The 26794-nt window shown below is 47.9% G+C and overlaps 1 protein-coding gene across 1 annotated transcript; it reads right to left on the minus strand.

The window, feature by feature from the left end:
- Positions 1 to 1018: 1018 nt before the first annotated feature.
- Positions 1019 to 25047, minus strand: LOC128329009 (uncharacterized). The gene is made up of 19 exons (XM_053259367.1): positions 24900 to 25047; positions 23872 to 23933; positions 22219 to 22311; positions 21416 to 21543; positions 19430 to 19573; positions 17389 to 17463; positions 15989 to 16159; positions 14470 to 14566; positions 12861 to 13084; positions 10712 to 10865; positions 10271 to 10479; positions 9204 to 9321; positions 7882 to 8087; positions 7235 to 7352; positions 6092 to 6261; positions 4753 to 4850; positions 4554 to 4660; positions 3557 to 3622; positions 1019 to 1131 (listed from the first exon to the last, which is right to left on the minus strand). The coding sequence occupies exons 1-19, from the start codon at positions 24920 to 24922 to the stop codon at positions 1070 to 1072; spliced, it is 2325 nt and encodes a 774-aa protein (XP_053115342.1). The 5' UTR covers positions 24923 to 25047; the 3' UTR covers positions 1019 to 1069.
- Between the last annotated feature and the right edge of the window lie 1747 nt (positions 25048 to 26794).

A 26794-nucleotide genomic window follows, 5' to 3' on the forward strand; every position in this document is an offset into this window, starting at 1 on the left:
GGCATAGTTTGTGATGCTCCCACCCCAATTCAAGATGGCGGACACATGACCATTTGAGGCACAAGTAGGCTAACTTGTGAACTGCCTAACTGATCTGGACCCAATTTAGGGCAGTTGTAGGGATAGTGAAAGGAACGCTGGCAGATTCATTCTTACTAGAACAACTTGTTTCTCTTTTGAGAGGTGTAGAGGCGTCAGGCAAACCAAAAAAGGCAGGCCCATCAGCCCTTCCCACTTTTGATTTGTGCTAAAAACTTTTCCTTACCCCCGCCCCCCTCAACAGCCTCCTTGCTTGCTCAGCACAAGTGTGTCTATGACCCAATCCAGAGCTGTGCTGCTCTTCCCACATCATAGCGGCAAGGAAGCTTTGGTCAAGGCCAACATCTGTGTGTGGGAAGCCGACCCTTTATTACACCATCCCACTAACTAGGCCTCCAACCCCTGAAGCCTGCAGTCCCCATAGGTCAGGCGGCTGCCTCCGCAGTGTCCAATCGTGGGAGCTCAGCTGGTGCTGCAATTGGGGTTGAGGACACTGTGTGCTGTCCCCAGGTGGGGCTTGTGTTGTGGGAGGTCTGGCTGGGCCAAAGGTTCGCCCCTGCCACTCACAGGCCCATCGCCACCCACTGGTCCAAGTTCAAGCACAGCAGAATAGCCTGTATCACCATCAACCTCAAGGGAGAGTTGTGGGCTGCAGCCCAGAGGCTAGAAAAATGGCCACCACACTCAGAGGGGCTGGGCTGTTGGCCAGGGGTCCAGAACGTGGAGAGCACAGTGGGGGTGCTGCCCCTATTGTGGATAGCAACAGTGGCTTGGAGAGGTTGTGGGGAAACAGATTATACTAGTAGAAAGGCGTAAGAAAAAAATATCCTGCCACCCCTGGTAGGAAAGGGCCTATTGAGGGCAGTGTAAGGCCTCCCCCTTGAAGTCCAGCAATCCTACACCTGGGACTCAATTGCACTCAAAGTAAACCACTTTGAGAACTTGTTGAAAAGCAGCAGGAAGTAAAGTTAGACATGTACACAAGATATTTGTATTTTTAATAGTGTTAACAGCTAAGGCACCATCACGCCTACCCGTACAGATAGCCCAAACAGAGCCAGGCTGCAAGCCAGGACCACAACTCAGCTGCTCCTAGAGGGACGAGGGGAAAAACAAAACACCAAACTTAGTTGCAGGTAAATTGCATGCTCCGTGTTTACATAGCGCAAGCACTAGTGTTTCAAATGCCGTTATCAGCATCCACACAAGTTCTGCTCATTTTTCTGCTGCTTTTGAAGAGGTAGCAGGTTTCCCCCAGCGACCTTTGTTTATGGAGCGAGCAACGGAGCAGGGAGAAAACAGCCAGGGTTATGAGCAAAGAGACTTTTTTAAGTGGCGATTCTCTTTATTGAGCAGGGGGGAGAGCAACTGGCCTGTTACCAGCTTTAATCACAATTCTCTTCCTGTATGCCCCTCACTCAAATTCTTTTGAATTTGGAATTATAACCTTGCCTCAGTCCAAGTCATTTCTTGAGTCCAAACATTTGCACACATTAAAACTGGCGGCGCTGACCCCCTTACAGAGTTAATTCCCCCACCAAGCCCAAACATTGGGATGCTGATGAAACACCCCAGGGGCCATTCCATTAACAGGCCCTATCCCTCTCCAGCACAGCATCCCTCCAGCGGCTGTTGCTGGTGTCTATCTTCTGTTACTTTTTTAGACTGTGAGCCCTCTGGGGACAGGGAGCCCTTTATTTCTATGTAACTTTGGGAACTTGTTGAAAAGTGGTATATAAATATTTGGCATGTTCTGGGGCATGGGGGGCATCTAGTGCTTTGCCTCAGGTCTCCCCCTTACCTTGGGCCACCCCAATTGCGGGGGAGTGGCAAAAACTGGTAATACTAAAAGGATGGGAAGAAGAGATTCTCACAAGGCTCAGCTGCCCCCAATGACACTTCTCCAGTTTCATGCTTTTGATGGGAAGAGAGCTGGTCTTGTGGTAGCAAGCATGACTTGTCCCGCTAGCTAAGCAGGGTCTGCCCTGGCTGCATTTGAATGGGAGACTAAAAGTGTGAGCACTGTAAGACATTGGAGCTGCTCTGGGAAGAGCAGAAGGTTCCAAGTTCCCTCCCTGGCTTCTCCAAGATAGGGCTGAGAGAGATTCCTGCTGCTGCCAGTCTGTGTAGACCAGGGATTCTCAACGTTGGGTCCCCAGATGTTATTGGACTCCAGTCACCATAATCCCCAACCAAAGGCCACTGGGGCTGGGGATAATGGGAGTTGAAGTCCAACAACATCTGGGGACCCTATGTTGAGAATCCTTGGTGTAGACAATACCGAGCTAGATAGACCAATGGTCCGACTCGGTATACGGCAGCTTCCTATGCACACTCACCCAGCTCCAAGTCAAAACCCACAAGCTATGCACTGCAGTTGCTATGACCAGCCACCCCTCCCCAGCACCCTATGAATCCACCCCTGCCAGGTTGCCCAGGTATCCATCCATGGGGGAGGTGCAACCGATAACTGAACCCTGGACTGCCTCCTACTTCCTGCCTCTCCCTTGCCGAAAGTCACACCAGTGAGCCCGTAGCCATCATGATGGCCCTATGAAAGCACCAGTTTTTCAAAGGCAATATGCCACTGGATGCCAGCTGCTGGGGAACCACCAGGGCAGGCCTTCTATAAAGCAAGACAGACCTTTGCCTCTGGCAGCAGGTTATTGGGGCACAGATAGAAAGATGCCCTTCTGCTCCCTGCATTAAAAAAAAAAAAAATAGGAAGAGGAGGAGAGTGTTTGCACAAATGGGGCAGCATCTGGTACTCTGCCACAGCCACCGATGCCCTGAGCTGCCACTGGGATCCGGCGCTTCCAAGAGGCATGGGCTTGGCCACTCCCGAGAGACTTCAGCAATCCTTTGGGTCTAGCGCAGCAGTGCTCTAGTTTGCAGAGGCCTTTAGTCCCTTCTGATTTTAACCTTCACTAGACTTCAAGGGGCATCACCATCCAGCTCAGAACAGGCACTTGCACCTTTGAAGCTGCTTTAGGCAGAGGCAAGCAATGGACCCATGAAGCTCCGTATCCTCTCCATCACCAGCTTCTAATGGCTCTCCAGATACAGGGCTTCTTTGCAGTAACTGGGGAGTGTCAGGAAGGAACCAAGCCTGGCTGGGCCTTCTGCCAGTGTGGTGTAGTGGTTAGAGTGCTGGACTAGAACCGGGGAGACCCGAGTTCAAATCCCCATTCAGCCATGAAACTAGCTGGGTGACTCTGGGCCAGTCACTTCTCTCTCAGCCTAACCTACTTCCCAGGGTGGTTGTGAAAGAGAAACTCAAGTATGTAGTACACCGCTCTGGGCTCCTTGGAGGAAGAGCGGGATAGAAATGTAATAATAATAAAAATACAAAAGCAGATGTTTTATATCACTCTGTATCACTGAGCTACGGCCTCTCCCTTTTTAATACCGGCTGCCGGAAGACCTCTGGGCTCCTTTAGTGTCTGTAGAGGGCCCAAAGGCTATTCCTTATCAAGAAGGTACACACCAGGCTAAGGGGCACTGAGGAAGGCCTTACCTTTTGAAGCACGACCTGCTGCCTGGAGGACGGTGTGGCCATCCGCAGATCTCCTCTGCCACTGAGCTGCAAAGAGGTACCCCAAGAGGAAGTTTGTTAGGGTGCATTCATGGATTGGTGTAGTGGTTAGAGTGCTGGACTAGGGCCAGGGAGACCCGAGTTCAAATTCCCATTCAGCCGTGAGACTTGCTGGGTGACTGTGGGCCAGTCACTTCTCTCTCAGCCCAACCTACTTCACAGGGTTGTTGTGAGGAGAAACTCAAGTATGTAGTATACCACTCTGGGCTCCTTGGAGGAAGAGCGGGATATACATGTTAAAAAAAAACCCCAAGATGTCAAACTGGGTTGTCCCTTCACATCTGGGCAACCACATTATGTATGTTCCAGTGTCGCATTTTGGACTTCTTGGAAATAAGCAATGTTTGGATGTAGGGCGGGTCAGTCTCCCCACCCACCCACAAGATGAGTGAGGCCTGGATGTTGCATCTATGGCTAAAAATACTGTAAGGAGCCTGAACGACAGATCCTTTAAGACATGAGCAGGCAACCTTTTGACACTCCAGCTGTGGCCTACAAGTCCCATCAACTCCAATCACAATTTTGGCCAGGGATGATGGGAGTTGTAGTCCAGCAGCTGGAGAGCCCAGGTTGCCTACCCTGCTTTAGGACTATACCTGGTCACTGAACACAGCCATCTGTGCACCCAATTCACCCTAGTTCATTTATTTTAAAACATCGTCCCAACATTAGGCTAATGTCACCACCCATCAACACCACAGGGATGCAATAGGCAGTGTGCCCTCGAGTTTGAGGGACAGCCTGTTTGAGGATGCATCGGTTGCCTCTGGGCATAGGCTAGGCCTGCTCAGTGTAGGCCCCCCCAGCTGTTTCTGGACTACAACTCCCATAATCCCCAGCCACAGTGGCCAACAGCCAGGAATTATGGGAGTTGTAGGCCAACATCTGCAGACTGAGCAGCCCTTTTATCAGCTTTTACCTCTGGGCTGAAGTTCATAGGCTGCAGGAGTAACTCTTCTGCCTAGGTGTCGTTGGGCCCACACCCTGAGTGTCTCGTTAAGTGGGTAACGACAACGCAAAGTCAGCCTAGAAAGAAGAGAGGAGAGGCCCTGCTAAGTGGCTGTACCCTGAACGGAACCCAGTCTCTACAGATGGAAATTTTATCAACAGGGCCTTACCTGTAGTGGGAGTCCCTGGTAATCACAGGATTTGCTTCTGGGATCATTTCTCTCCCGAAGGTCACTTCATTCTCATACACCAGGTAGTTCCCTTCAAACTGAAGAGGCAAGGAGGTGTCATCTAAGAGTTTTAGCTCTGCGGTCGGCTGGCAGCTGGATTGGTCCGAGGACCATGGATGCAGAGCACAGAGATGCCACCACTGGATGACCCCCCTCCCCTCCGTTCCCTTACTCTGGAATCTGTTGGGAGTGGGACACAGCCCATTATGGAAGACCCCAGACTTCTCCTTCACTGACACTCGCCACATTTCAGGTAGCTGGGAGGCTTATTTACACAAGATAATCCCTGAAGGCTCTGGCATCAGGCTCCCCGTTTGCCAAGACAATACATCAGGGACTCTTGACTCGCCCCCCTGGGATTCATCACTAAAACTATTCTCCCATGACTGGCACCAGCCAGCTCCTTAGAGAAACACATTAGGCTGGTTCACACAGTTATAATTAGGGAAGGAGACACATGATGCTGCCCGAATTGGAGAGTTGTGCATGCTTCCCCTTGTGATTGTCTGAGTAAGAAGCCAAGTAGGACATGTGGGTGGGTGGGGGAGAAGAGTGATAATCTGCTAAGCAGCAGCTGGGCAAAAGGGTTCCCTCCCTCCCCCTTGCCCCCACAATGAGCTCTAATGAGGAGGAAAAGGCCCCTGGGCCCCAGCCCAGTTGCTGTTTGACAGTCCCACATCTGCACCTCCAAACTTGTCCTTTTAAAGCAGAAACCACAAGTGTGCACAGCTCCTGGACTTGGGCAGGACATACCTCCTACCCTGTAAATGGTCGTGTGAACAGCTCCAGCAAGTTAATTGTCCATATGAACACAAGAAGCTGCCATCTGCCCAAACTTAAGCACTGGTCCCTCTAGGACAGTATCGTCTACAGCACATAGAGTGGCAACGGCTTCTTCAAGGCTGCAGGCAGGAGTCTCTTCCAGCCCTATATGGAGATGCCGGAGAGAGCTAACTTGGAACCTTATTCATGCAGGTGCTCTTTCGCTGAGTGGTGGCCCCATCCCCTGAGGGGAATATCCTACAATGCTCACACATATAGACTCGATTCCAAACCAGGGAGGGCCCTGTTTGGCCGAGGAGACAATTCATGCTCACTAACACATGATCAGCTCTAGCCCAGGACTAGAAAGGCAACACAGCTAAAGACAGCCCTCTACAGGAAAGGAAAAAAAGTTTCAGAATGTTCTCCAACCACCTCTTGGACCATAGAGAAGCTCTTGGGTTCACAGCGGCCGTCTTTCCCACCCACCTCATCCATTCTGCAAGGGTCTACCTACCCTTCTGGTGGTGCCACAACTGGCCAGTGGAAACGAGAAGAGTGCCCTGGATTCATCAGCAGCCACTGGCCCACAAGTCTTGTCCCACAGGTGGGTTCTCCTGGGGTCCAAGGCTGGCTTGGTGTCCAGACTGAGAACAGTGGCCATCATAGTCCCATTGGGAAGACACACTGAGACCGGGAGAGAAGCCATGTTAATCCAGGAGCAGGGATGGCCAACCCAAGGCCCTCCAAATATTGACCACCCATTACCCCCCCCGCTGCAACAGGGGGTGAAGGGAGTTGTAGTCCCAATAGCTGAAGCGTCTCCAGTTGGCTACCTGATCTAGAACTATGTTCCTCAATGAGCCGGAGTTTCCGTGTTCTTAGCCAACTTACACCTTTCTCAATTTCCTTAGTGAGAGCCTATTAAAACTAGCAGAAGCTTACATCAAGTATGCTATAGTGGTTAGAGCAACAGGCTTCTCCCTGATCTACCTCACTGACTTCTTGCACGGATAAACATAACCAAGTACTCTGCTCTGGGCTCCTTGGAAGAAAAGGAGGATTATACACATGTCAAGATAAGTCAGTGGTGCTATTCTCACGATCAGCCAAAATCAGGCTAGGAGAGCCTAGTCCGATTTTGGCTGATTGTGTAAACCACCGGGCTCACAGGCGAGCCCAGTGGCTTACAAGCGGCTAGCCCGCTTTTGTAGCCCTCCCCAAAGCCCAGGTTTGCAGAACGAGTGCTCTGCAAACCCGGGCTTTCTGATCATGGGTAGCCGCAGCACAGCTCTGTGCTGTGGCTACTCATGAGGCAACCCCCAGAGGGGAGGCGAGAAGCTGACTCCCGGCTCCGGGGGTCTCCCAAGTATGCCCTGCATGCTCGCGCAGGGCATACTGGAGCTTCTGGGGGGCATGTGGCCCCTGAACTCCTCAGCGGCTCCATCACGGAGCCAGCAATCATGTAGGCGGCCGATCCAGCCGCCCAGGGCTCCCATCCTTAGCCCGCTCTCCCCACGCTCTCAAGAACCAGGTCTCACTGATCGTGAGACCTGGCTCAGTATGTTGGGGCCGCCATGTTAAAATGACGTTGGCACCAGTGTTGGGAAGATGTTTGCCTCAGCAGCCAGCAGGACAGCTGAAACCCCACCTCACTTACCAAGGAGCTTTCTGGTGGGGAAGAGGCAGGCAACCGGGAATGCCACCATAACTGCTAGCGTCTTGTTATCCCTCAGGCTGAAGTCAAGCCGGGCAGTCACCCCTTGGAGGGAGATATCCTGCATGGCAGACATATGTATCCAGTCAGCTACTGCAAGTGTTACCAGCCTCAGGTCCTCACAGGCTGGGTTAGATCTCCCATCATCCCCAGCTACAATGGCTCCAAAATGGGAGTGGTAGATCCACATCTACCACCTTCAGTGGCACCACCTTCAGTGGCATCCACATCTACCACTTTCAGTGGCGGGGAAATGCTTGACTAACCAGCAGAAGATTGCTGGTTCGAACCCCTGCTGGTGTGTTGCCCAGACTACGGGAAACCCTTATATCTGGCAGCAGTGATAAAGGAAGATGCTGAAAGGCATCATCTCATACTGTGCAGGAGATGGCAATGGTAAACCCCTCCTGTATTCTACCAAAAGAAAACCATAGGGCTCTGTGGGTGCCAGGAGTCGACACACTTTACCTTTAGATCCAGCTGTTCATCTCCCCTACCTTGTCCCATTATGACTACAGTCCTGCTTCCACTCTAGCCAAGACACGCCCCCCCCCCCGATGGCTTCACATAAACATCCACACTGTACCTACCTCGTATACCAAGCCAGCTGCCAAGAGGGGCACAGACAGGTAGAACCGGCCACCATCCTCATGAACTGTGTAGTTCTGAGCCACAGCCATCTCCGGGGTCAGTGGACGGTTCCCCACATATGGGGCCCAGTAGTGATCCATGTTCCCACGGGTCATCACCAGACTGATCCGCCCTGCTTCACAGAAACCCTCGGCTGTGGGAAGGACTATGGAGAGGGTAGAGTGGAAGGAAAGCCAAGTTAGGAGCCATCTATGCCACAAACCAAGAAGCCATTGTAATAGTAGTGGCACCCTTCAGATCAGAGATCTCAAAGTTGGGTCTCCAGATGTTATCGGACTTCAACTCCCATAATCCCCAGCCTCAGTGGCCTTTAGTTGGGGATTATGGGAGTTGAAGTCCAATAACATCTGGGGACCCAACATTGGGAATCCCTGCTCCAGATTTTGGGAAACTACATTTTTGCAGAACTGGTTAAGAGTTGCTTTTCATGGGGCTGGGTTTGTGTGTGAGAGAGATCCATTAAGAGTCTTTGGATCAAGTCAATGTAACTCGAGTTACCGGGCCTCTTCTCTTTTGAAATGCAGAATTTAAGGATTTAAAGAACTCACATGGCAAGCATCTTCTTAAGTATTCTGTCCTCATACAACAGAGCCTCAAGAGGTTTGCATGCATACATAGTATAAAGTTGGTTAAGCACTCTTAGGCATAATCCAGACTAAGTCCTTCTGAAATTAATGGGATGTAGCATTTATCATGGCTCACTGACTTTTTAAAAATTGAAGTTCTGTATTGTATTTTGTATTTTCTAATGCAATTTGTTTGTTTTTATTGGATGTTTGCCATTGTGTTTATTGTGAGCTGCCCAGAACAGAGTTTGTTATGGGGCAGCTAACAAATAAAGGTTGTTCTCTATGTCAGTGGTGCTTAATGATGAGCAGCTTAGACTAGAACCGGCCCATCTTTACTCTTATACAAATTTGTACAACTTTAAAGGTGTTGGGATAATCCAATTAAAGAAATCCTAGTCTGTCATTATGGCTGGGGATGATGGGAGTTGTAGTCCACAAACTTCCAGGGACACAAGTTTGGGAACCCCCATTCTAAGCCTATTTCAGCTATTTAGACTTCCAGGGCATTGTCTGGAGGGTGCAGGATACAGCCACTTTGCTGAAGCTAAGCAGGTCTAAGCCTGGTTGGTGCCTGCCTGGGGGTTTCGTCTAGAGATGGCTCAAGTTTCATGATCAATCTAAGTTTAAAAAAAGACACCCCTCCAGTTCAACAAGCAACCAGATCATCTCCTCCATTTTTAAAAGGGACTCACCAACATCAGGTACTTCACATGCAACAACTCCAGGGTAGGTGAACGGCTTGTCCTTGGGGACCAAGTTGAGGGTGTAGTCAAGGTCCAGTGTATATCTCCTAATGTTTCCATGCAGGTACTAAAGAAGAAGAGACCAAGCCGTGGAAGCCCACCAATGCCACAAAAAGAAGCTGCATCCTTAGCTCGGAACTTCTGTACTCAACAGTTCCTGGAATAAGCTTGTTTTGGTGGCAGGGGATGTACCAAGGCAGGTGATGTCTGCGCTGCTTTGGGTTCCCAGATCTTGTTGGGCTACAATGTACATCATCGTCTTCAGCTAAAATGGCTGAAGGGGATGATGGGAATTGTAGTCTATCTGGGGAACCCGTGCATTAGTGCAGCGAACCCTAGGAGACAAGTGATCGATGAATGTGCAGACTGGCATGCATGCAGCCATCAAAAGACTCCTTCCTTAAGGAGGAGAATTTACTTCCCACCTCCAACCCATATCCCTTCGGCATAGGAACATAGGAAGCTGCCATATACCGAGTCAGACCACTGGTCTATCAAGCTCAGCATTGTCTTCACAGACTGGCAGCGGCATCTCCAAGGTTGCATAGAATTGCAGTCTTGAGATTTAAGTAGCATCTACTAGGAGGAGAGCTAGTCTTGTGGTAGCAAGCATGACTTGTCCCCTTAGCTAAGCAGGGTCTGGCCTGGTTGCATTTGAATGGGAGACTAGATGCGTGAGCACTGTAAGAGATTTCCCTCAGAGGATGGAGCTGCTCTGGGAAGAGCAGAAGGTTCCAAGTTCCCTCCCTGGCAGCATCTCCAAGATAGGGCTGAGAGAGACTCCTGCCTGCAACCTTGGAGAAGCCGCTGAATCTGGGTAGACAATACTGAGCTAGATGGACCAATGGTCTGACTCTGTATATGGCAGCTTCCTATGTTCCTATCTATTCACTTATGCTGCAGAATGAAGTCATGAGGACTAGCAGCTTGTTCTGCGAGTGCTGCAAATCCTTGTTCAGGGTGCCTGTTCAGAAATCCTCCTGTCACATCAACCCAGTCATGAGTCCTGCCCTTACCTGCTGTTCCACCAGAGGATCAGCGAAAGGGACCTTCAGAATGAAGACCCGGGTGGCATTGGGATTGGGGACTTCGTCTAGACCAAAGCCGCGTCCCTTGAGCTCCGTGGGAGTTAAGGGCTTGCCACCAACTGCGATGGTGGTCAGTGCCACATCAGGGAAGAAGTTGCCAAGCTGGATGTCAAAGTAGCCTCTTTCTGGGATAGTGCCTGGAAGGAGCAAGGTATTAGATGAGCATTTCCAACCTGTGCTACTCCAGCTGTTGTGGACTGCAACTCCCATAATCCCCAGCCACATTGTGGCTGGGGATGATGGGAGTTGTACTCCACAACAGCTGGGGTAGCACAGGTTGGAAACGCCAAATATTAGACGGAATGTTCATAGATAGTTCATGTTAAGAGCCTAAAGCATGCATTATCCAGGAGCAATCTCAACACTTACTGTTGATTAGCACAGGTGTGTGGGGGACAAAGGGGGTGCGGACGGCCTTCAGACAGCGATGCCGCGTCCGGTCGCTCTCGTCTCCTTGCCACCTGCGGTCCAGCAGCAGCTTTATGCTGTACGTTGTGCCATAGTGGTTGTCCATCACATCGCTCTGGAAGAAGTTTAGAGCTGTGAAAAAGACTCTGGAAGACCCTTTGCTTATCAGGGCCCACCCTGGTTTGCATTTGAAGGGAACATAGGAAGCTGCCTTCTACTGAGTCAGACCATTGGTCTATCTGGCTCAGTATTGTCTACCCAGACTGGCAGCAGCTTCTCCAAGGTTGCAGGCAGGACTCTCTCAGCCCTATCATGGAGATGCTGCCAGGGAGGGAACCTGGAACCTTCTGCACACAGGTCTTCTTCCCAGAGCAGCCCCATCCTCTCCAGGGACAGGGAGGAGGAAAGGTTCTAGCAGCCTCTTCTCTCTTCATGAGGCAGGTAACTAATTGCTCTCATTAATGTTTTTAATGAGCAACTAATAATTGCTTTCATTTATATTTTAAAATTAATTATTATTGTGCTGAATATTTACCTCAGCACACACCCCCTCTCCCCAGACCAAGTCAGGGTTGGTTCTGGCCTACCACGATATTGGAGTTGTGCACCACTGGTGTAGACCAGGGACCCAGATGTTATTGGACTTCAGCTCCCATAATCCCCAACCAAAGGCCACTGGGGCTGCGGATTATAGGAGTTGGAGTCCAACAACATCTGGGGACCCAACGTTGAGAATCCCTGGTGTAGACAAAACCAAGTTAGAGGGATCAATGGTCTGACTTGGTGGTAGAAGGCCGCTTCCTCTGTGAGAGATCTGAAAGCTTTCAAAGAGAGCCCCTACATCTTTCTTCATGGCTCCCAGTCTGGAATGTGCATCCCTAAATACTTTCCCAGAAGGATGTCAAGTTCACCCAACACCCCTCACTCAGCTTGTGCAGAATTCACCCCGCATCCCTGTGATGGGCCCTAGAATGTAAGGAGGGGCACAATCCTTTTACATCGATTTGTTCACAACAGTGGGCTTGTTTGGACTGTCAACAGGGTAGGAAGAGTGCCCAGCCAGAGTAGGAGAGCTGTGAGTGCTTGATCGGCAGTCATGTAAACCCAATCAATGAAGGAGGAGGGGAAGCGATTGTGGGGACTGGCTGGGGAGGATGGACATGACCAACCCACATTCTGTCCCCAGCACTTTATCAAGGGTGGACGAAATACCCCCTTCCCAGCTCCTGCAAGATCACTCTCCCTTTCTCTTGTCTTGATCTTTGAAAACATACAGCCACCGATTGGGACTGCTAACAGCAGTCCTGTTGAAGGGAAGGGATGGGATTTCAATGAGTTATAACAGAGCAAGCATGTATGAGAAGAACCAAGCCCATTAAGAGCATCTTGAGACAGACCTTAAGGTCCAAGAGCTTGGAAACGTTTATTAAGGAAGTTACATACTTAAATAGAAAACCTGTGCCCTTGAGCTTTCATAGTCTTCATAGTGTGAGAGCAGAACAAGGAAGGGGGGAAAATGCAACAAACAGGTATGAAGAGGAGGGGGAAGACCCAAGGGTATCAGTCTACCAGCCAGAAGCCAGAATTGGGGTGGGAAGAGAGACAACAGCAGGAAGAGAGAGACCCTTGCTTATGATCTTTTCATAATGCCCCTAGTGGTCTATAGTAGGGATTCTCAACATTGGGTCCCCAGATGTTATTGGACTTCAACTCCCATAATCTCCAACCAAAGGCCACTGGGGCTGGGGATTATAGGAGCTGAAGTCCAATAACATCTGGGGACCCAATGTAGAGAATCCCTGGTCTATAGGATAGAAAGTGCCAAGTGTCAATGCTCCTAGAGCTATATCTCCAACATCCCCTACCCCTGGCTGGGTGTTCCACCCCCTTTTGGGTGGCGAGAACAAGTCTCTTCTCTTGTTCCAAGCTGGCAGTCCGAGGCCCAGAAGGATAGCAGAGTCCTCGCCCCAGCAGCATATGTTCTAACTCTTTGGTATGCAATGGTATCCTCATTTTTTGCCTTTGAGTTGTTTGCATAAGATGCTGGGTTATTATTCAGAGTTCAGCTCCCTCCTCATCATCAGCCACTGCCAGCCCACCATACACTGACCTCTGTCAGCCCTCCAGGGGCCCCGATGGGCACCGTGATGGTAACCAAGTTGGTGTCCATCATGAAAGTGTATCCATTCGTCACAACGGTGGCTGGGTCAATCACACGCCCATCCAAGCCCATCTGAACGGCTTCATCTTGATACAGCTGGGGGAACGCCACCAGTGAAGGCATGATCCGTGGGGTCACCCAGCTCAGGGTGGTGGCAGTGAAGACAGGAGGGTCTGCATGGGAGGGAAATGCCTACTTATGACAAGCACAGTGACTGTCAAAGGACTCCACAGGAAACACAGGTGCTGGACAAGCATGATATTACATAACTTTGCATAACTTTGTGTCCAAGAATTCCAGCTTGCCTCAACAAATGAGGCTCTGAACCTAGGAATGGGGGAGCCTAATTTCTATGGGTGCTTTGTAGTCATCAGCCACCCCCCTCCAAAAGCAGACAGCCGTGGAAGCATTTCTGCTAGAGCCAATGGAAGCATAAAGAGAGCCCATAGATTTTTTCACCTGCATCACATTTATTCAAGGGTCAAGGAAGCAACTGGCGCTACATCTAGTATTGTCACTCAGTGCCTCCACAGATCCTAGTTCCTCTCCTCCAAGGCTTCTCCTGCATGATCAACACGTGCAATTCTGCCAGTTACATAGATTTGCTATACAGGAAGTTTCTCTCCACCATTCTGCTCCAGGTTCCCTGACCCACAACAGGTTTTATCCCAGATCCAAATTTTTTAGCTTGCCAATTTACCAGGGAGCTACCTAATGGCACAGTGGGGAAAATGACTTGATTAGGAAGCCAGAGGTTGCCAGTTTGAATCCCTGCTGGTGTGTTGCCCAGACTACAGGAAACACCTAGATCGGGCAGCAGCGATATAGGAAGGTGCTGAAAGGCATCATTTCATACTGTGTGGGAGATGGCAATGATAAACCCCTCCTGTATTCTACCAAAAACAACCACAGGGCTCTGTAGTCTCCAGGAATTGACATTGACTCAATGGCACACTTTACCTTTATTTACCAGGGTCTTTTGTACCTGTGAATTATCCCCTTTGCAAAGCAGGGTTTGCCTTGGTTGTATTTGAATGGGAGACTACATGTGAGCACTGTAAAACATTCCCCTTAGGGGATGGGGCTACTCTGGGAAGAGCATCTGCCCACGTAAGGTTCAAAGCTCCCTCCCTGGCAGCATCTCCAAGACAGGGCTGTGAGAGACTCCTGTCTGCAACCTTGGAGAAGCCACTGCCCGTCTGGGTAGACCATACTGAGCCAGATGAAACAACAGTGACTCAGTATAAGGCACTTGAGTATGTTCCTTTGAGTTAAGTAGAACTTGCTCTTAAAATGACACTTAGGATTGCAGGCAAGGTTATTAATTCTGGGTGGAAAGATACATGATCCTGTAATCTTGTATGCTCTTGTATCTAAGGAAACTGCAGTAGAATTAGATTGCATGTATTCATTGAATTATGTCAAGTTGATTTTAGACAGTCACTATGGCCAGCACAGGCCCAGGCAGAGACAGTACAAGAAGAGAGGTATTGCAAATACATACAACTGTGTCCTGATATTCATTTGAAATGTTGGATGCTAGGTGGATTAGACTCACTGATCGGACAGGCGACAGCCGTGTCCACCATTAGGATCATCCAGGCCTGTTTGTAGAAGACTGTGGCTCTTGCCACCTCCACTTCCAGACCCTGGACCTATAGAGGAAGGCAACAAGGCCATAGGATTAGTTCCGCTACTGAAACTAGGCAAGTCAGGGCCATGCTAGCATCTGGATGTGTGAGGAACTGTCTGGGAAGAGGGCAAGCACGATGGATTAAGCTTGTCCTTTTGGAGCCAGACAACCCATGAGCCATGCTGTGGAAATGCTTATTTTGGCTTGGCAATCTCTGTGCATCATCTAGCTGTTGGCACTGCTCCTTGCCTGGAGATTAGAAGTTCTAGCCATGCTAAAATCAACTAGCCTAGAGATGAGCTAGGAACTTTAACCAGTCTATGACTACTTCCTTCCTAACAATTGTGGGGCTGGCAGGGAGAGGGCACCAACTGGAGGACAACTGGAGGACTCTACCAAGCCAGGCCTAATTCATGCAACCGCACTTGTGTATTCAAGACCCAAGGAATGCTGGGAATTCTAGTTTGACACAACTATGCACTGGAAAATTAGAACTATAAATTCCTCCTAGGTTTTAGGAGACTCCACATTAAAGGCTGTTTTTAAAAAATCTGTAGTATATACAGGCTCAACACTTAAGCACTTTCAAGCCTCCATCTTGCTTGTGTGAATGTTGAAGGAACAAGACAAAGAGCAGAAAGGTTGTTTTTAGGAAGTAGGTTCTAGCACAAGTGTTTCCAGCCTTGTGTCCCCTGATGCTGAACTTCAACAGCAACAACCCAACATCTGGAGACCCAAGGCTGAAAATCCTTGACTAGAAGGTCGTTTTTCTATTTTCATTGTGCTCATGGAACAAGATTTCTGTCATGTCAAAGACCCAGTCAAAGTAAAAGACCAAGATCTGTCTACCCAGATTCCCAGACACTTGAATGCTGTTCACACATTACCTTGAACATATGCACATATATTCTGCAAAATCCTGTACAAGATGCATTCAAGATGCATCCCCTGTTAACTGGGCAAAGAGGCACCTTTTACCATGGTGATTCTCTTTATTTAGCAGGGGGAGAGTAACTGGCCTGATCCACCCCCAGCACAGGACCTCCAGTGACTGTTGCTGGTGTCTATCTGATGTTTCTTTTTAGAATGTGAGCCATTTGGGGACAGGGAGCCATCTGACTGATTTATTATTTCTCTGTGTTAACTGCCCTGAGCCATTTTTGGAAGGGCAGTATAGAAATTGAATTATTATTATTATTATTATTAATAATTCATGCCAAAATATCTTGGGCACAGGATCCCTCGAAGGTCAAGTTCCGCTTGTTCTAACAGATGCATTTGCATTCAACACAATTTGATAGCTTTACATAATGATTAACAGCCTGTGCACTGTGGACACCATGATGTTTCAGTACAGTACTACAGCTTGTTCTTGTGTCAAGAGGAGCACCAAACCACTCTTGGATACCAGGGTCAAGGGCCATTGGTCCATCCCACTCCTTACCATGACGACTTCAGTCTGCTGTGTGCTGTATGGTGTGCGGAACAGGACGCGGGTAGCCGTGGTGTTGACACCATAGCCCAAGGCATGTGCCTGGGTGGCCATCATGGTCTGCAGGGAACCATTCTGGAAGTGAAAGACGACTTGCCAAACCTGGTTCACAGCCCCCTGGGCCTGTAGAGGGAAACATGCATAAGAGGGGGAGAATTTCCACCAAGCACATGCAGAATTCCTGCTCAAGACTTGTATTTTATAAAGATGACTACTATTCTACCAAGATGACCAGAAGAGAATCGGAGGGCAGATATGTCCTGTTCAGGCATAGTGAATTAACTGTGAACCGTCAGCTTCAAAGCAACCCCGCCTCCCTCACTTCCCTTGAAAGGGGGCTGTGTTGTATTGCTGCAGGCTTGTATGAAGAGACCTGCCAAAGAGCTGTACAAAGACAGAGTCACCAACAGCAGGGTGGCACCAGCTAATTCTGGGCATCAGGGATTAGGAACATAGGAAGCTGCCATATACTGAGTCAGCCCATTGGTCCATCTAGCTCAGTATTGTCTATCCAGACTGGCAGTGGCTTCTCCAAGGCTGCAGGCAGGAATCTCTCTCAGCCCTATCTTGGAGATGCTGCCAGGGAGGGAACTTGGAACCTTCCGCTCTTCCCAGAGTGGCTCCATCCCCTAAGTGGGATCTCTTACAATGCTCACATGTAGTCTCCCATTCATATGCAACCAGGGTGAACCCTGCTTAGCTAAGGGGACAAGTCATGCTTGCTACCACAAGACCAGCTCTCCTCCCTACCTGTGATCCTCACATGCTACTGAATTACAACTCCCATCATCCCCAGCCACAATTATGGCCAAGGATGATGGGAGGTGTAGTTCAGTGACATCAGGTGGTCTACAGACTGGAACCCCTGATGTACATCTAAAAAGCTACTAATCTTTCATTTTCTACAGCTCACAGGAAGTTGCCTTATACTGAGCTGGACTATCAGTCCAGCTAGCTCAGGATTGTCTACACCACAGGTGTGCACAGCTTCCGCCCTCCAGTTTCTGGACTACAACACCCATCATCCGACCTTAGAGAAGCCGCTGCCAGTCTGTGTAGACAATACTGAGCTAGATAGACCAATGGTCTGACTCGGTAAACGGCAGCTTCCCACGATCCTATCCCCAGGCACAGCGGCCAATCGTCAGAGGAGATGGGAGTTGTACGGACCTAGTTGTGCACCTCTGATTGGCTACAGCTCTCCAAGGCTTTGAGCAAGGGTCTCTCGCAGCCCTACCTGGAGATGCCAGGTATGGAACCCAGGACCTTCAGTATGCAAAGCAGATGCACTACCGCTGAGCTACAGGCTCAACCCTAGAACTATGCACATTTCCCTTCTGCTAAGTCCTCACCACAGGCCAAGCAGCAACCCAGTCGTCATTGAGCGCCTCACTGGCTATTCCCGGGACAGCACGGCGGACGGACACCTGCAACGACAGACCCACCTCAATCAGCTGAACACCTGTCCGCAGGTCTCACCCAGCTTTCCCATGGTGTGGATGTCAAGAAGCCCATCAGGCCTTGCCAGCATCCGAAGGGTTTTCTGGAACTTAAGCCGGGTTTACAGTTTGTGGCACAAACCCATCCACTCAAATGGTCCACCCCCAACAATAGCTTGGCTATGTGCAGGCTTCCATAGTGTGCAACCAGACACAAAGTGTGCCATTGCAGGGGAAATGTACATTCAAAAATCCAAGCTGTGCAAAAGTTGTATTCGGTTAGCTAAGTTGATGGAAGTGTGGGAGAGTATGAGAAGGCAAGCAGGCTAAAAACTCTAGTACCCCAGACTGATCTTGCAAGCAAGCTCAATATCATGAGTGAGTATCTGGAGCTAAATGGCACTAGACCATGCTTAATGAGGCTTACACAGACTTATTTTCCGTATCCGCCAGTGGCCAGACCTTACAAGATGCCTTGGAGGAAAGGGTCTCTGGACACCAGTAGTGTTCATTTTCGATAACCAGAATGAACCAGTATATTTCTAGCAGCATGGTGTAGTGGTTAGAGTGCTGGACTAGGACTGGGTGAGCCCTGAGTTCAAATCCCCATTCAGCCATGAGCCTTGCTGGGTGACTCTGGGCCAGTCACTTCTCTCTCAGCCTAACCTACTTCACAGGGTTGTTGTAAGGAGAAACTTAAGTATGTTGTACACCACTCTGGGCTCCTTGGAGGAAGAGTGGGATATATGGTAAAATGTAAAAAAATAAAAAAACCAAACAAACAACAATCACACACTACTGTGCAGTGCCAAGTTTTCGACTATGATAGATTTTTTTTAAAAAAGTTCAACACCACCTTGCATTAAAGCAATCTCAAGGTGGTTCACACAAAATTCACAAGACTACAAAAATTACACAATTAAAATATTAGCTAGAATATACAAATATAGATTAAAAGATGAACAGCCATGCTGTCAGTGAGCATAACATATCACCAACATGCACACACGTGGCATAAGAAATCCAAACCAATGTATAGCTGGTTCTTCTCACTATCAAAAGCTTCTCTTTTCCTTACAGGGCAAGCCATGAGGGAAAGTGTATAAAAGTAAAGTTGTGCTGTCCAGTTGGTGTTGACTCCTGGGGACCACATAGCCATGTGGTTTTCTTTGAGATGAAGTCAGGCAACCAGAGGGCAGGGGAGACTATTTCGGAATGCCAACTCAAGCCTTCAGCTTGGCCATTCCTAAACTGGAAAGTTATACACGGGTCAAGTCAACTGCTAAAGGCTGAGGGAGGGAACTAGGAGATTACTAAGGGGACCTTTTGTAGCCACCTAATGGCACAGTGGGGAAATTACTTTATGAGCAAGCCAGAGGTTGCCAGTTTGAATCCCAGCTGGTACATCTATATCGGGCAGCAGCAATAAAGGAAAGATGCTGAAAGACATCATCTCACACTGCGAGGGAGGAGACAATGGTAAACCCCTCCTGTATTCTACCAAAGACAACAGGACTCTGGGGGTGCCAGGAGTTGAAATCGACTTGATGGCACACTTTACCGTTAAGGGGAACTTCTATGCTCTTGGAAGCTGCAATGGTGGCAGAATTATTCCTAGCCAGAAAGTAAAGAGTCAATCTCACCTTTAGATGTAAAGAACTGTGGGAGAATTCCTATGTAGATGGGTTCTCTGTAGAGCTGCTTTGTGTCATGTAGGCACACAGACACAACACACAGACTCCTCTCTCCATTCAAAACATGTAATCTAGCTAAGGCTATTTTAGGTAAAGTTTTACAGTTTTCAGTTCTGGTTCCAAGTGGTTTCTTCAGCACCCAACTCTGCCAATACACTCCTCCTGTAAGATTCAACCCAATTACACACAGGTTTCTTATTCCTTCAGTGTAGATATAGGAATAATATGCAGCAGATGGCCCTGCTGACTATCCCACTCACCTCCATGTAGTTTTCCTCACAGACAATTTCTCGTGGACTCCATGGAGTGTCCAGGGAGCAGCTCATGGAAACATCATAAGCAACTGTCAAGTTAGTTGGGCTGGTGACCAACACCTGCATCTGCAGGCTGAAATCCTGGTCAAACTGCAAAGGAAACATTATGCTTTCCCAGTTCCTTTCTTTAAAACAAGATTGTGCTGGACTTTGCTTTCTTGGCAACACAAAGCTAGACTCCTATGGTGTTCTAACATCTTGCAATTTATATTTTGTTGTGGTTCATTGTGCTTTGTTATTGTAAGCTGCCTCAAGCAGCAGTATGCTGGAGGAGTGGGATGGAACCACTTTAAATTTAAAAATAGGCTGCTCCTATGCCTTGATCCATTTGACTACAGAGATAAAGTGATTTGCCAAATGTAGTACCTTTCACAGCCATAAACCTGACACATACCTAGCGGTCCCTCTAACAGGGATTCCCAGATGTTTTTGACTACAGCTCCCAGAATCCCCAGCTGCAATGGCTTTTGCTTGGGAATTATGGGAGTTGTAGTCAACAACATCTGGGAATTCCTGTTAGAGGGAACATTGCACATAGCCCTTTTCCAGAGAAAGGTATAAACCTGTTTATATCTTGAGCCCCAGAGTGAAGATATGCTCAGTTTTCTATTCTAGGCAGTGATTGCATCAGAACAAGTTGGGGGCATAGGAGGGGCAGAGTGCACTTATTTCTATTAGTATTTCTATTATTATAACTTTAGTCTCTAGTTTGTTTTCTGAAAGAGAAAGAGTAGTGCTGCCATCCTAAACATCTCTTCTCTGAAGTAAGTCCTAAGCCTGCTTGGCTGAGTAGCAACCTCTGTCAAGATAAGCCTACTCCTCAATTACAGGCTTCGGACTTCAGCCTTGCTTTAATTCCTAGCTCAGAAAGGAAGCACTTCACACAGTGCATAGCTTGTGGAATTCATTGCCACTAGATAGAGTAATAGCTGCTAACTGATGGTTTTAGAAGAGGATTAGAATCAAGACAATCTACTGGCCATGGACAGGTCTGTGATAGTGAGCCATCATGACAAAGGAGCCTCCATGTTCAGAGGCAGTACACCCCTGAATCAGGGGTGCAGCTATAATTGAGCTGATGGGTTCAAAGAACCCGGGCCCCCAGCTACGGAGAGCCTCCTAGCTCTGCTCCCCTATTTTCTTCATGATCTTTCTCACCCCAAGGGGCTGCTGGGGCACAGGGCGAACACGGGCCCCCTCTCCCTTTAGTTATGCCCTTGCCCTGAATACCAGTGGCTGGGGTGCAAACAGCGAGGCTATTGCCTTCACGCCCTGCATTTGGGCTCCCCAATCCCAAAGGAATCTGGTTGGCTACTGTGTGCAGCAGCATACAGAACTTGTATTTTAGTCTGATTCAGCAGGACTTTTAAGTCTGGAATCCACACACAAACTCACATCTCACAGGCCCATTGGACAGCAGTTAGCATTTTAATGAGTGAAAATTTAATGGGTGAAAATCCTCAGGGGGGGGGGATTGGCCCTGAACAATGTCTGCCTGGTTGCAAATTCTCTTTATTTAGCAGGAGGAGAGTAACTGGCCCTATCCACCCCCAGCACAGGACCTCCAGTGACTGTTGCTGGTGTCTGCTTTGTGTTTCTTTTTAGATTGTGAGCCCTTTGGGGACAGGGAGCCATCTTATTTATTATTTCTCTACGTAAACCGCCCTAAGCAATTTTTGGAAGGGCGGTATAAAAATCAAATCAAATAATAATAATAAATACGACAACCTCAGAATTATTTGAATGGGATAATAAAAATGTCTCTGAAGAACTGCATTATGAACCCCACGCATCATGTGGCAACAGCGGAGAGAGCCCAAGCACACACACATTCTCACTTTGCAAACTGAAGACAAGCATTTAATTCCAGCACATATGTCATCTGCCATGGAGACCCATCCCACCCCCACCACTCAAGGAAGAGGGGCTCACCAAGTTGCGAACTGAACAGGCCAGGAAAGAAACTCTGATCTCGGGGTTGCCATACAGGTCCGTGTCACTTGTGAAGCCACACTGGGCAGCCACCTGCTCTGTCATGGGGATACGCTGGCCAAGTTCATCTGCGGAAGGCAAGAAATCAATTGTGGCATTTATGGCTCATGGGGGGGAAATTGACTGCTGCCACTGCCTGCCACTAATTAAGCCAGGATTCTTGACCTTGTAGCTAAACATTGGGACACTCGGCTCCCAGAATTCCTTCTTCATCCATTGTGACTGGGGATAATGCAAGTTTTGGGTCTGCAGACAATGTTGGACTACAACTCCCATCATCCCCATCAATTGGGGAGAGACATGATAGAGGTCTATAAATGGAGGTACTTTTTCACACAGCGCATAATCCAGGTCCCTTCTAACTCAGAAATTCCATGCTTCTTCAGTGATGGTTCTGGCAAACAGATCTTTTACACAATGGCAACTTTTGAAAAGGTTGCCTTAGAAATTGCAGGCAAGGTTTTTTCTGGGAAAGTTAACCCCTGCCCCAATCATTTTAGCTTCAGATAATCTATCCGGTGGACCCCATGGTGATACGCACATGTAATTGTTGTTCTTATGCCAGTCACTCTATCCCCAAAATTTTTTTAGTTGGGGCTTAAATCTGATTTAGTGCTCAGCACTGCAATAAGAGTGCTTCTGAACATGCATTGAGCACTGCTTGCCTGCCACTGAGGAGCCACAGCCCGTCTCCAAGGAGGTTTCCACCTCTAGTGCCTTTCAGGAAGAAGCTCCATACTTACTCAAGACACCATAACGCCATGAGTTCTGACCCAAGGCAGCCTTAGCCATCCATATCCAAAAGTAACGACCCCGACATTCAGTCCGTGCTGTGCCTGCCAGGGAGAGAATTTTTTAAGAAGTCAAGGAAAGGCTCACAGAACTCCAGCTGCGCCTCTGTCCTGCAGCATGTCAGATAAAGATAGGGAAATGCCACCGCTATCCAAGAGTCCATCTGAAAAATAGGAATGTCCAATACAGGCAGAAAAAAATGTTCAGAAAATTATAGACCCCTCTTCCAATAAAAATAATCATCATCATCTGCCACACAATACACCAGATATCACTGTAGTCGAGAAGAAAGAAAAAAAAGTCAAAATAATCGACATAGCAATACCAGGGGATAGCAGAATAGAAGAAAAAGAAATAGAAAAAAAATCACAAAATACAAAGATCTACAAATTGAAACTGAAAGGCTGTGGCAGTAAAAGACCAAAATAATCCTACTGGTCATTGGCGCCCTGGGTGCAGTTCCAAAAGACCTTGAAGAGCACTTCAACACCTTAGGGGCCACAGAAATCACCATCAGCCAATTACAAAAAGCAGCTTTACTGGGAACAGCCTATATTCTGCGACAATATCTATAACCATTGACAATAAAATTCTGGCATCCCAGGTCCTTGGGAAGGACTCGATGTCTGGATAAAACAAACCAGTCAATAACACCTGTCTGACTGTGTAAACAAGAAATAATAAAAAACCAATACTGTACCAGATTCAATGAACGTGATGCAATTCATTATGAAACTATTGATCTCACAGAGAGCCAGCATAGTGTAGTGGTTAGAGTGTTAGACTAGGACTGGGAAGACCTGAGTTCAAATCCCCATTCAACCATGAAACTCGCTGGGCGACTCTGGGCCAGTCATGTATCTCTCAGCCTAACCGACCTCACAGGGTTTTTGAGAAGATAAAAATAACCATGTATACAGCTCTGAGCTCCTTGGAGGAAAAGCAGGATATAAGTGTGAAAATAAATAAATTACAGTAAGGAAGTGAGGTCAAACTGTGCTATTATCTTCCACTATCTGAGCCCATAAGTATGTGTGTGCTATTATTCTATAATTTCCCATATTTGCAGTTTCTCAGTTTTGTGGCTCCTTTGTTCAACTAGCAGGGGGTTAGTATGCAGAGGTGCACCTAGGTAATTTTGGAGTCTGGACCTAGAGGCCTTTGGAGGTCCCCCTCCCCTGCAAATTAAGCATCATCATGCTCCACCAGGTGACCACATTACCCAGTACAGACTAAAGAGAAGGGGGGGGGAGGTGATGTGGAGGCCCTGGACTTCAGCCTCTAAGTCCCAGGGTAAGAGTGCCTCTTATTATGTTAACCAATGAATCAACACAATCCATTTTTTCCTTTGTGAGAAAGACCGTTGGTCGCCAGGAGAAGACTACCCAGTTACCCATCTATCACCAACATTTCTCACAGCAGGGTGGTGATGGGCAAGAGAACCTTCTCTTTTAGATTAATAGCCATGCTATTAATACTGGGTGGTGGTTGTTTTTGCAGCTCTCTCTCTCTCTCTTATGCTTTCCCTTCATTCTTTTCCCAGGACACTCCTTCCCTCCCAGTTATGCTCAAGAGGCAGCCCACTGATAGGACACCATACTCACCAGCTGGGAAAGGCACCGACACCACCTCCTGGGACAGAAGCAGCATACAAAGCAGGTTCAAGCTGCATAGATAACCAAAGGCAGGCATTAGAGCCATTTTGTACTCGGGACACACATTCAGTGTGTGAGTGGGGAAGACAGACAACAGGAGTTGTCCCACCACAGGCCAACTGAAAAAGACACACGTTGATAAAGATCTGCAGCCAAGGGCGACCACTCTATGAGGGGAGAGGCGAGGCAGCTCCTCCGGCAGCAGGTTGTTGGGGTACAAGCCAGCCAACAAGATGCTCTCCTGCCTCTTAAAAAAAGAAGTTGGGGGGAAGGAGAGGGAAATGGTAATAGCATTCTGTGCTTTTCCTCAAAGACCCTGGAGCAGTCACTGTCTGCAAACACCACAATTCAGCACTGTATATGCCCACTCCACAGAGCAGTATGTATATAAAAGTGGAAACAATCCACAGAGAAACAGAACAAGAAGCAGCCCAAGCCACAAGGTCAGCAGCATCAAGTCAAATCCACTATTTAAAGCTCTGCAAGATGCTTTTAAGGCCCATTTAAAAGCAAAGAGGAATTGGCTAGGCCAATTCCTCCCCAGGTGGTGGGTGCGTGGGTGGATAAAGGATCCACAATTGTGGTGCTACCTTAAAACAGGAGTGAGCAGTAGGTGACCAGAGCATAGAACAAGGAAGTTCTAGATACTTGGTGTCTCTTTCAGGGAATAGAAAGGAGCAACAGTTACTTCCAAACAGAAGTAGGCCACAACCCTGGACACGGTTTCAGATTTTACAGCTCAGAAAGCATTCAACCTTAAGAAGAAAATAGTTTTGTATGTTCCAAATCCCACTTGCTTTTCTTGCTATTTATTATGATAGATCACTCTGTCTGTCCTCCTTGCAGCCACAGTCCACTACACACACCTTCTTAACTCCATCTCTGGGTACAAGTACTAGCAAGAAGAGATCTTTCTTTAAATCTCCCTAGATAGCAAACTAAACATCTCATATGCAGACAAAACAACATTCACTTACCCTGCAGAGAAAAGAGAAGACATGGTTGAACTTTTCTCCAAGGGAATGGATTGCCAACACCAAATGTTTCCACTCACAAAACACAGGTGGTACCCAACAACTTATTGGTGTCTTACTAGAGCACATTTTATATATAACCTGCTTTGGGGTGGGGTCAGAGAGGTCCTCCTCATCTGCTCCCAATTACTCCATCAGGAAAGGAGTTCAGGACGGCTGGGGCCTTGCCCTAATTGAATCTTCTGCTAAACTTGAATGCCATGGGGAGCCCTATACAAGAGGGAAGCATGTGTTTGTCATGCTACCCTACTTAACACAGGAACATAGGAAGCTGCTATATAGTGAGTCAGACCATAGGCCCATGTAGCTCAGTATTATCTACACAGACTGGCAGACAGTAGCTTCTCCAGGGTTGCAGGCAGGAATCTCTCTCAGCCCTTTCTTGGAGATGCTGCCAGGAGGGAACTTGGAACCTAGATGCTCTTCCCAGAGCAGCTCCATCCCCTGAAGGGAATCTCTTACAGTGCTCACACATCAAGTCTCCCATTCATATGCAACCAGGGTGGACCCTGCTTAGCTAAGGAGACAAGTCATGCTTGCTACCACAAGACCAGCTCTCCTCCACACAGGGCAAAGAACTTGCTTTGAAAGATGACATTCTTTTTTCTGTGTCTCCTGTGCCTTTAACAGAAACAGACTATTGACAGGTAAAGCTTTCCTCTATATGAGTTGCAACTGGAAAAGCTTCCACTGTTGCAAGTCTGCCTATAACAACAACAACAAAATATTTATATACCACTTTTCAACAAAAGTTTCCAAAGCAGTTTACATAGAGAAATAATAAATAAGATGGATCCCTGTCTCCGAAAGGCTCACAAACTAAAAAGAAACATAGGATAGACACCAGCAACAGTCACTGGAGGTCCTGTGCTGGAGGTGGAGAGGGCCAGTTACTCTCCCCCTGCTCAATAAAGAGAATCACGTTAAAAAGGTGCCTCTTTGCCCAGCTATAAGGTGGCTATTAAGAGCACAGAAGCTTGTAAGACCCTAGGAAGGGCATTTTCTATGGCCCAACTGACCAGACTGCTTGACCAAATTTCCAGGGAAATGCAGGTCTCAGCAAAGCTGATATTTTTTTCCTTATGCAGGTAGAGTTTAGGTCTGTCAGCAAGAAATGGCTCTTTAGCTGTGTCTGTCTCTGTGTGGGTTGAAAATAGGAAAAGAGGGCACAGGGTATGCCTTGCAGGATGCTTTGATGCAAAAGTAAAGTGTGCTGTCAAGTTGGTGTTGACTCCTGGTGACCACAGAACCCTGTGGTTTTTCTTTGGTAGAATACAGGAGGAGTTTACCATTTCAGATGCCTTTCAGCATCTTCCTAGATCGCTGCTGCCCTATATAGGTGTTTCCCATAGTCTGGAAAACATACCTGTGGGGATTTGAACCAGCAACCTCATGCTTGCTGCTAAAAAGTCCCTCTCTGTCTGTCCTAACAGACAGTCGGATGCTAAAAAGTCCCTCCCTGCTAAAAGGTCCCTCTCTATCTGTACCAAATGCTAAAAACTAAACGTCCCTCTATGTCCAAGGTATGGGAAATGGTAGGATTAATTTACATTGTTTTTACATAAATTGATAGGGTGATGGCCAATTGGCCAATGATCGTTATATGTCAAAGGTATTGACCAATGAGTGTTGGGAAAAGAGAAGGTACAAAATCAAGGAGATGAATGTAAAAAGAGTATAAAAGTCAGGGTGCAAGAAGTCAAAGGAAAGGCAGGCTCCTTTGCTTAGACTAGCTAGCTGTTTCCTTGATGCTTAGAATCACTTCCTATACTTTGGTGTTTTGATCACTTATATCAAGAACAAGACATTTGTGACCACAAATCTGCATTTCACCGCAG

The sequence above is a fragment of the Hemicordylus capensis genome, chromosome 6 (assembly GCF_027244095.1).
Source record: "Hemicordylus capensis ecotype Gifberg chromosome 6, rHemCap1.1.pri, whole genome shotgun sequence".
NCBI classification, from domain to species: domain Eukaryota; kingdom Metazoa; phylum Chordata; class Lepidosauria; order Squamata; family Cordylidae; genus Hemicordylus; species Hemicordylus capensis.

Coding starts and splice junctions, on each gene's coding strand:
- LOC128329009 (XM_053259367.1), bottom strand. CDS start 24,922: ATGTCTTCTCTTTTCTCTGCAGG. Junction 9,322..10,270: donor ATCCTCTGGTGGAACAGCAG/GTAAGGGCAGGA, acceptor CTTCTTCTTTAG/TACCTGCATGGAAACATTAG. Junction 8,088..9,203: donor ATGTGAAGTACCTGATGTTG/GTGAGTCCCTTT, acceptor CCCTCTCCATAG/TCCTTCCCACAGCCGAGGGT.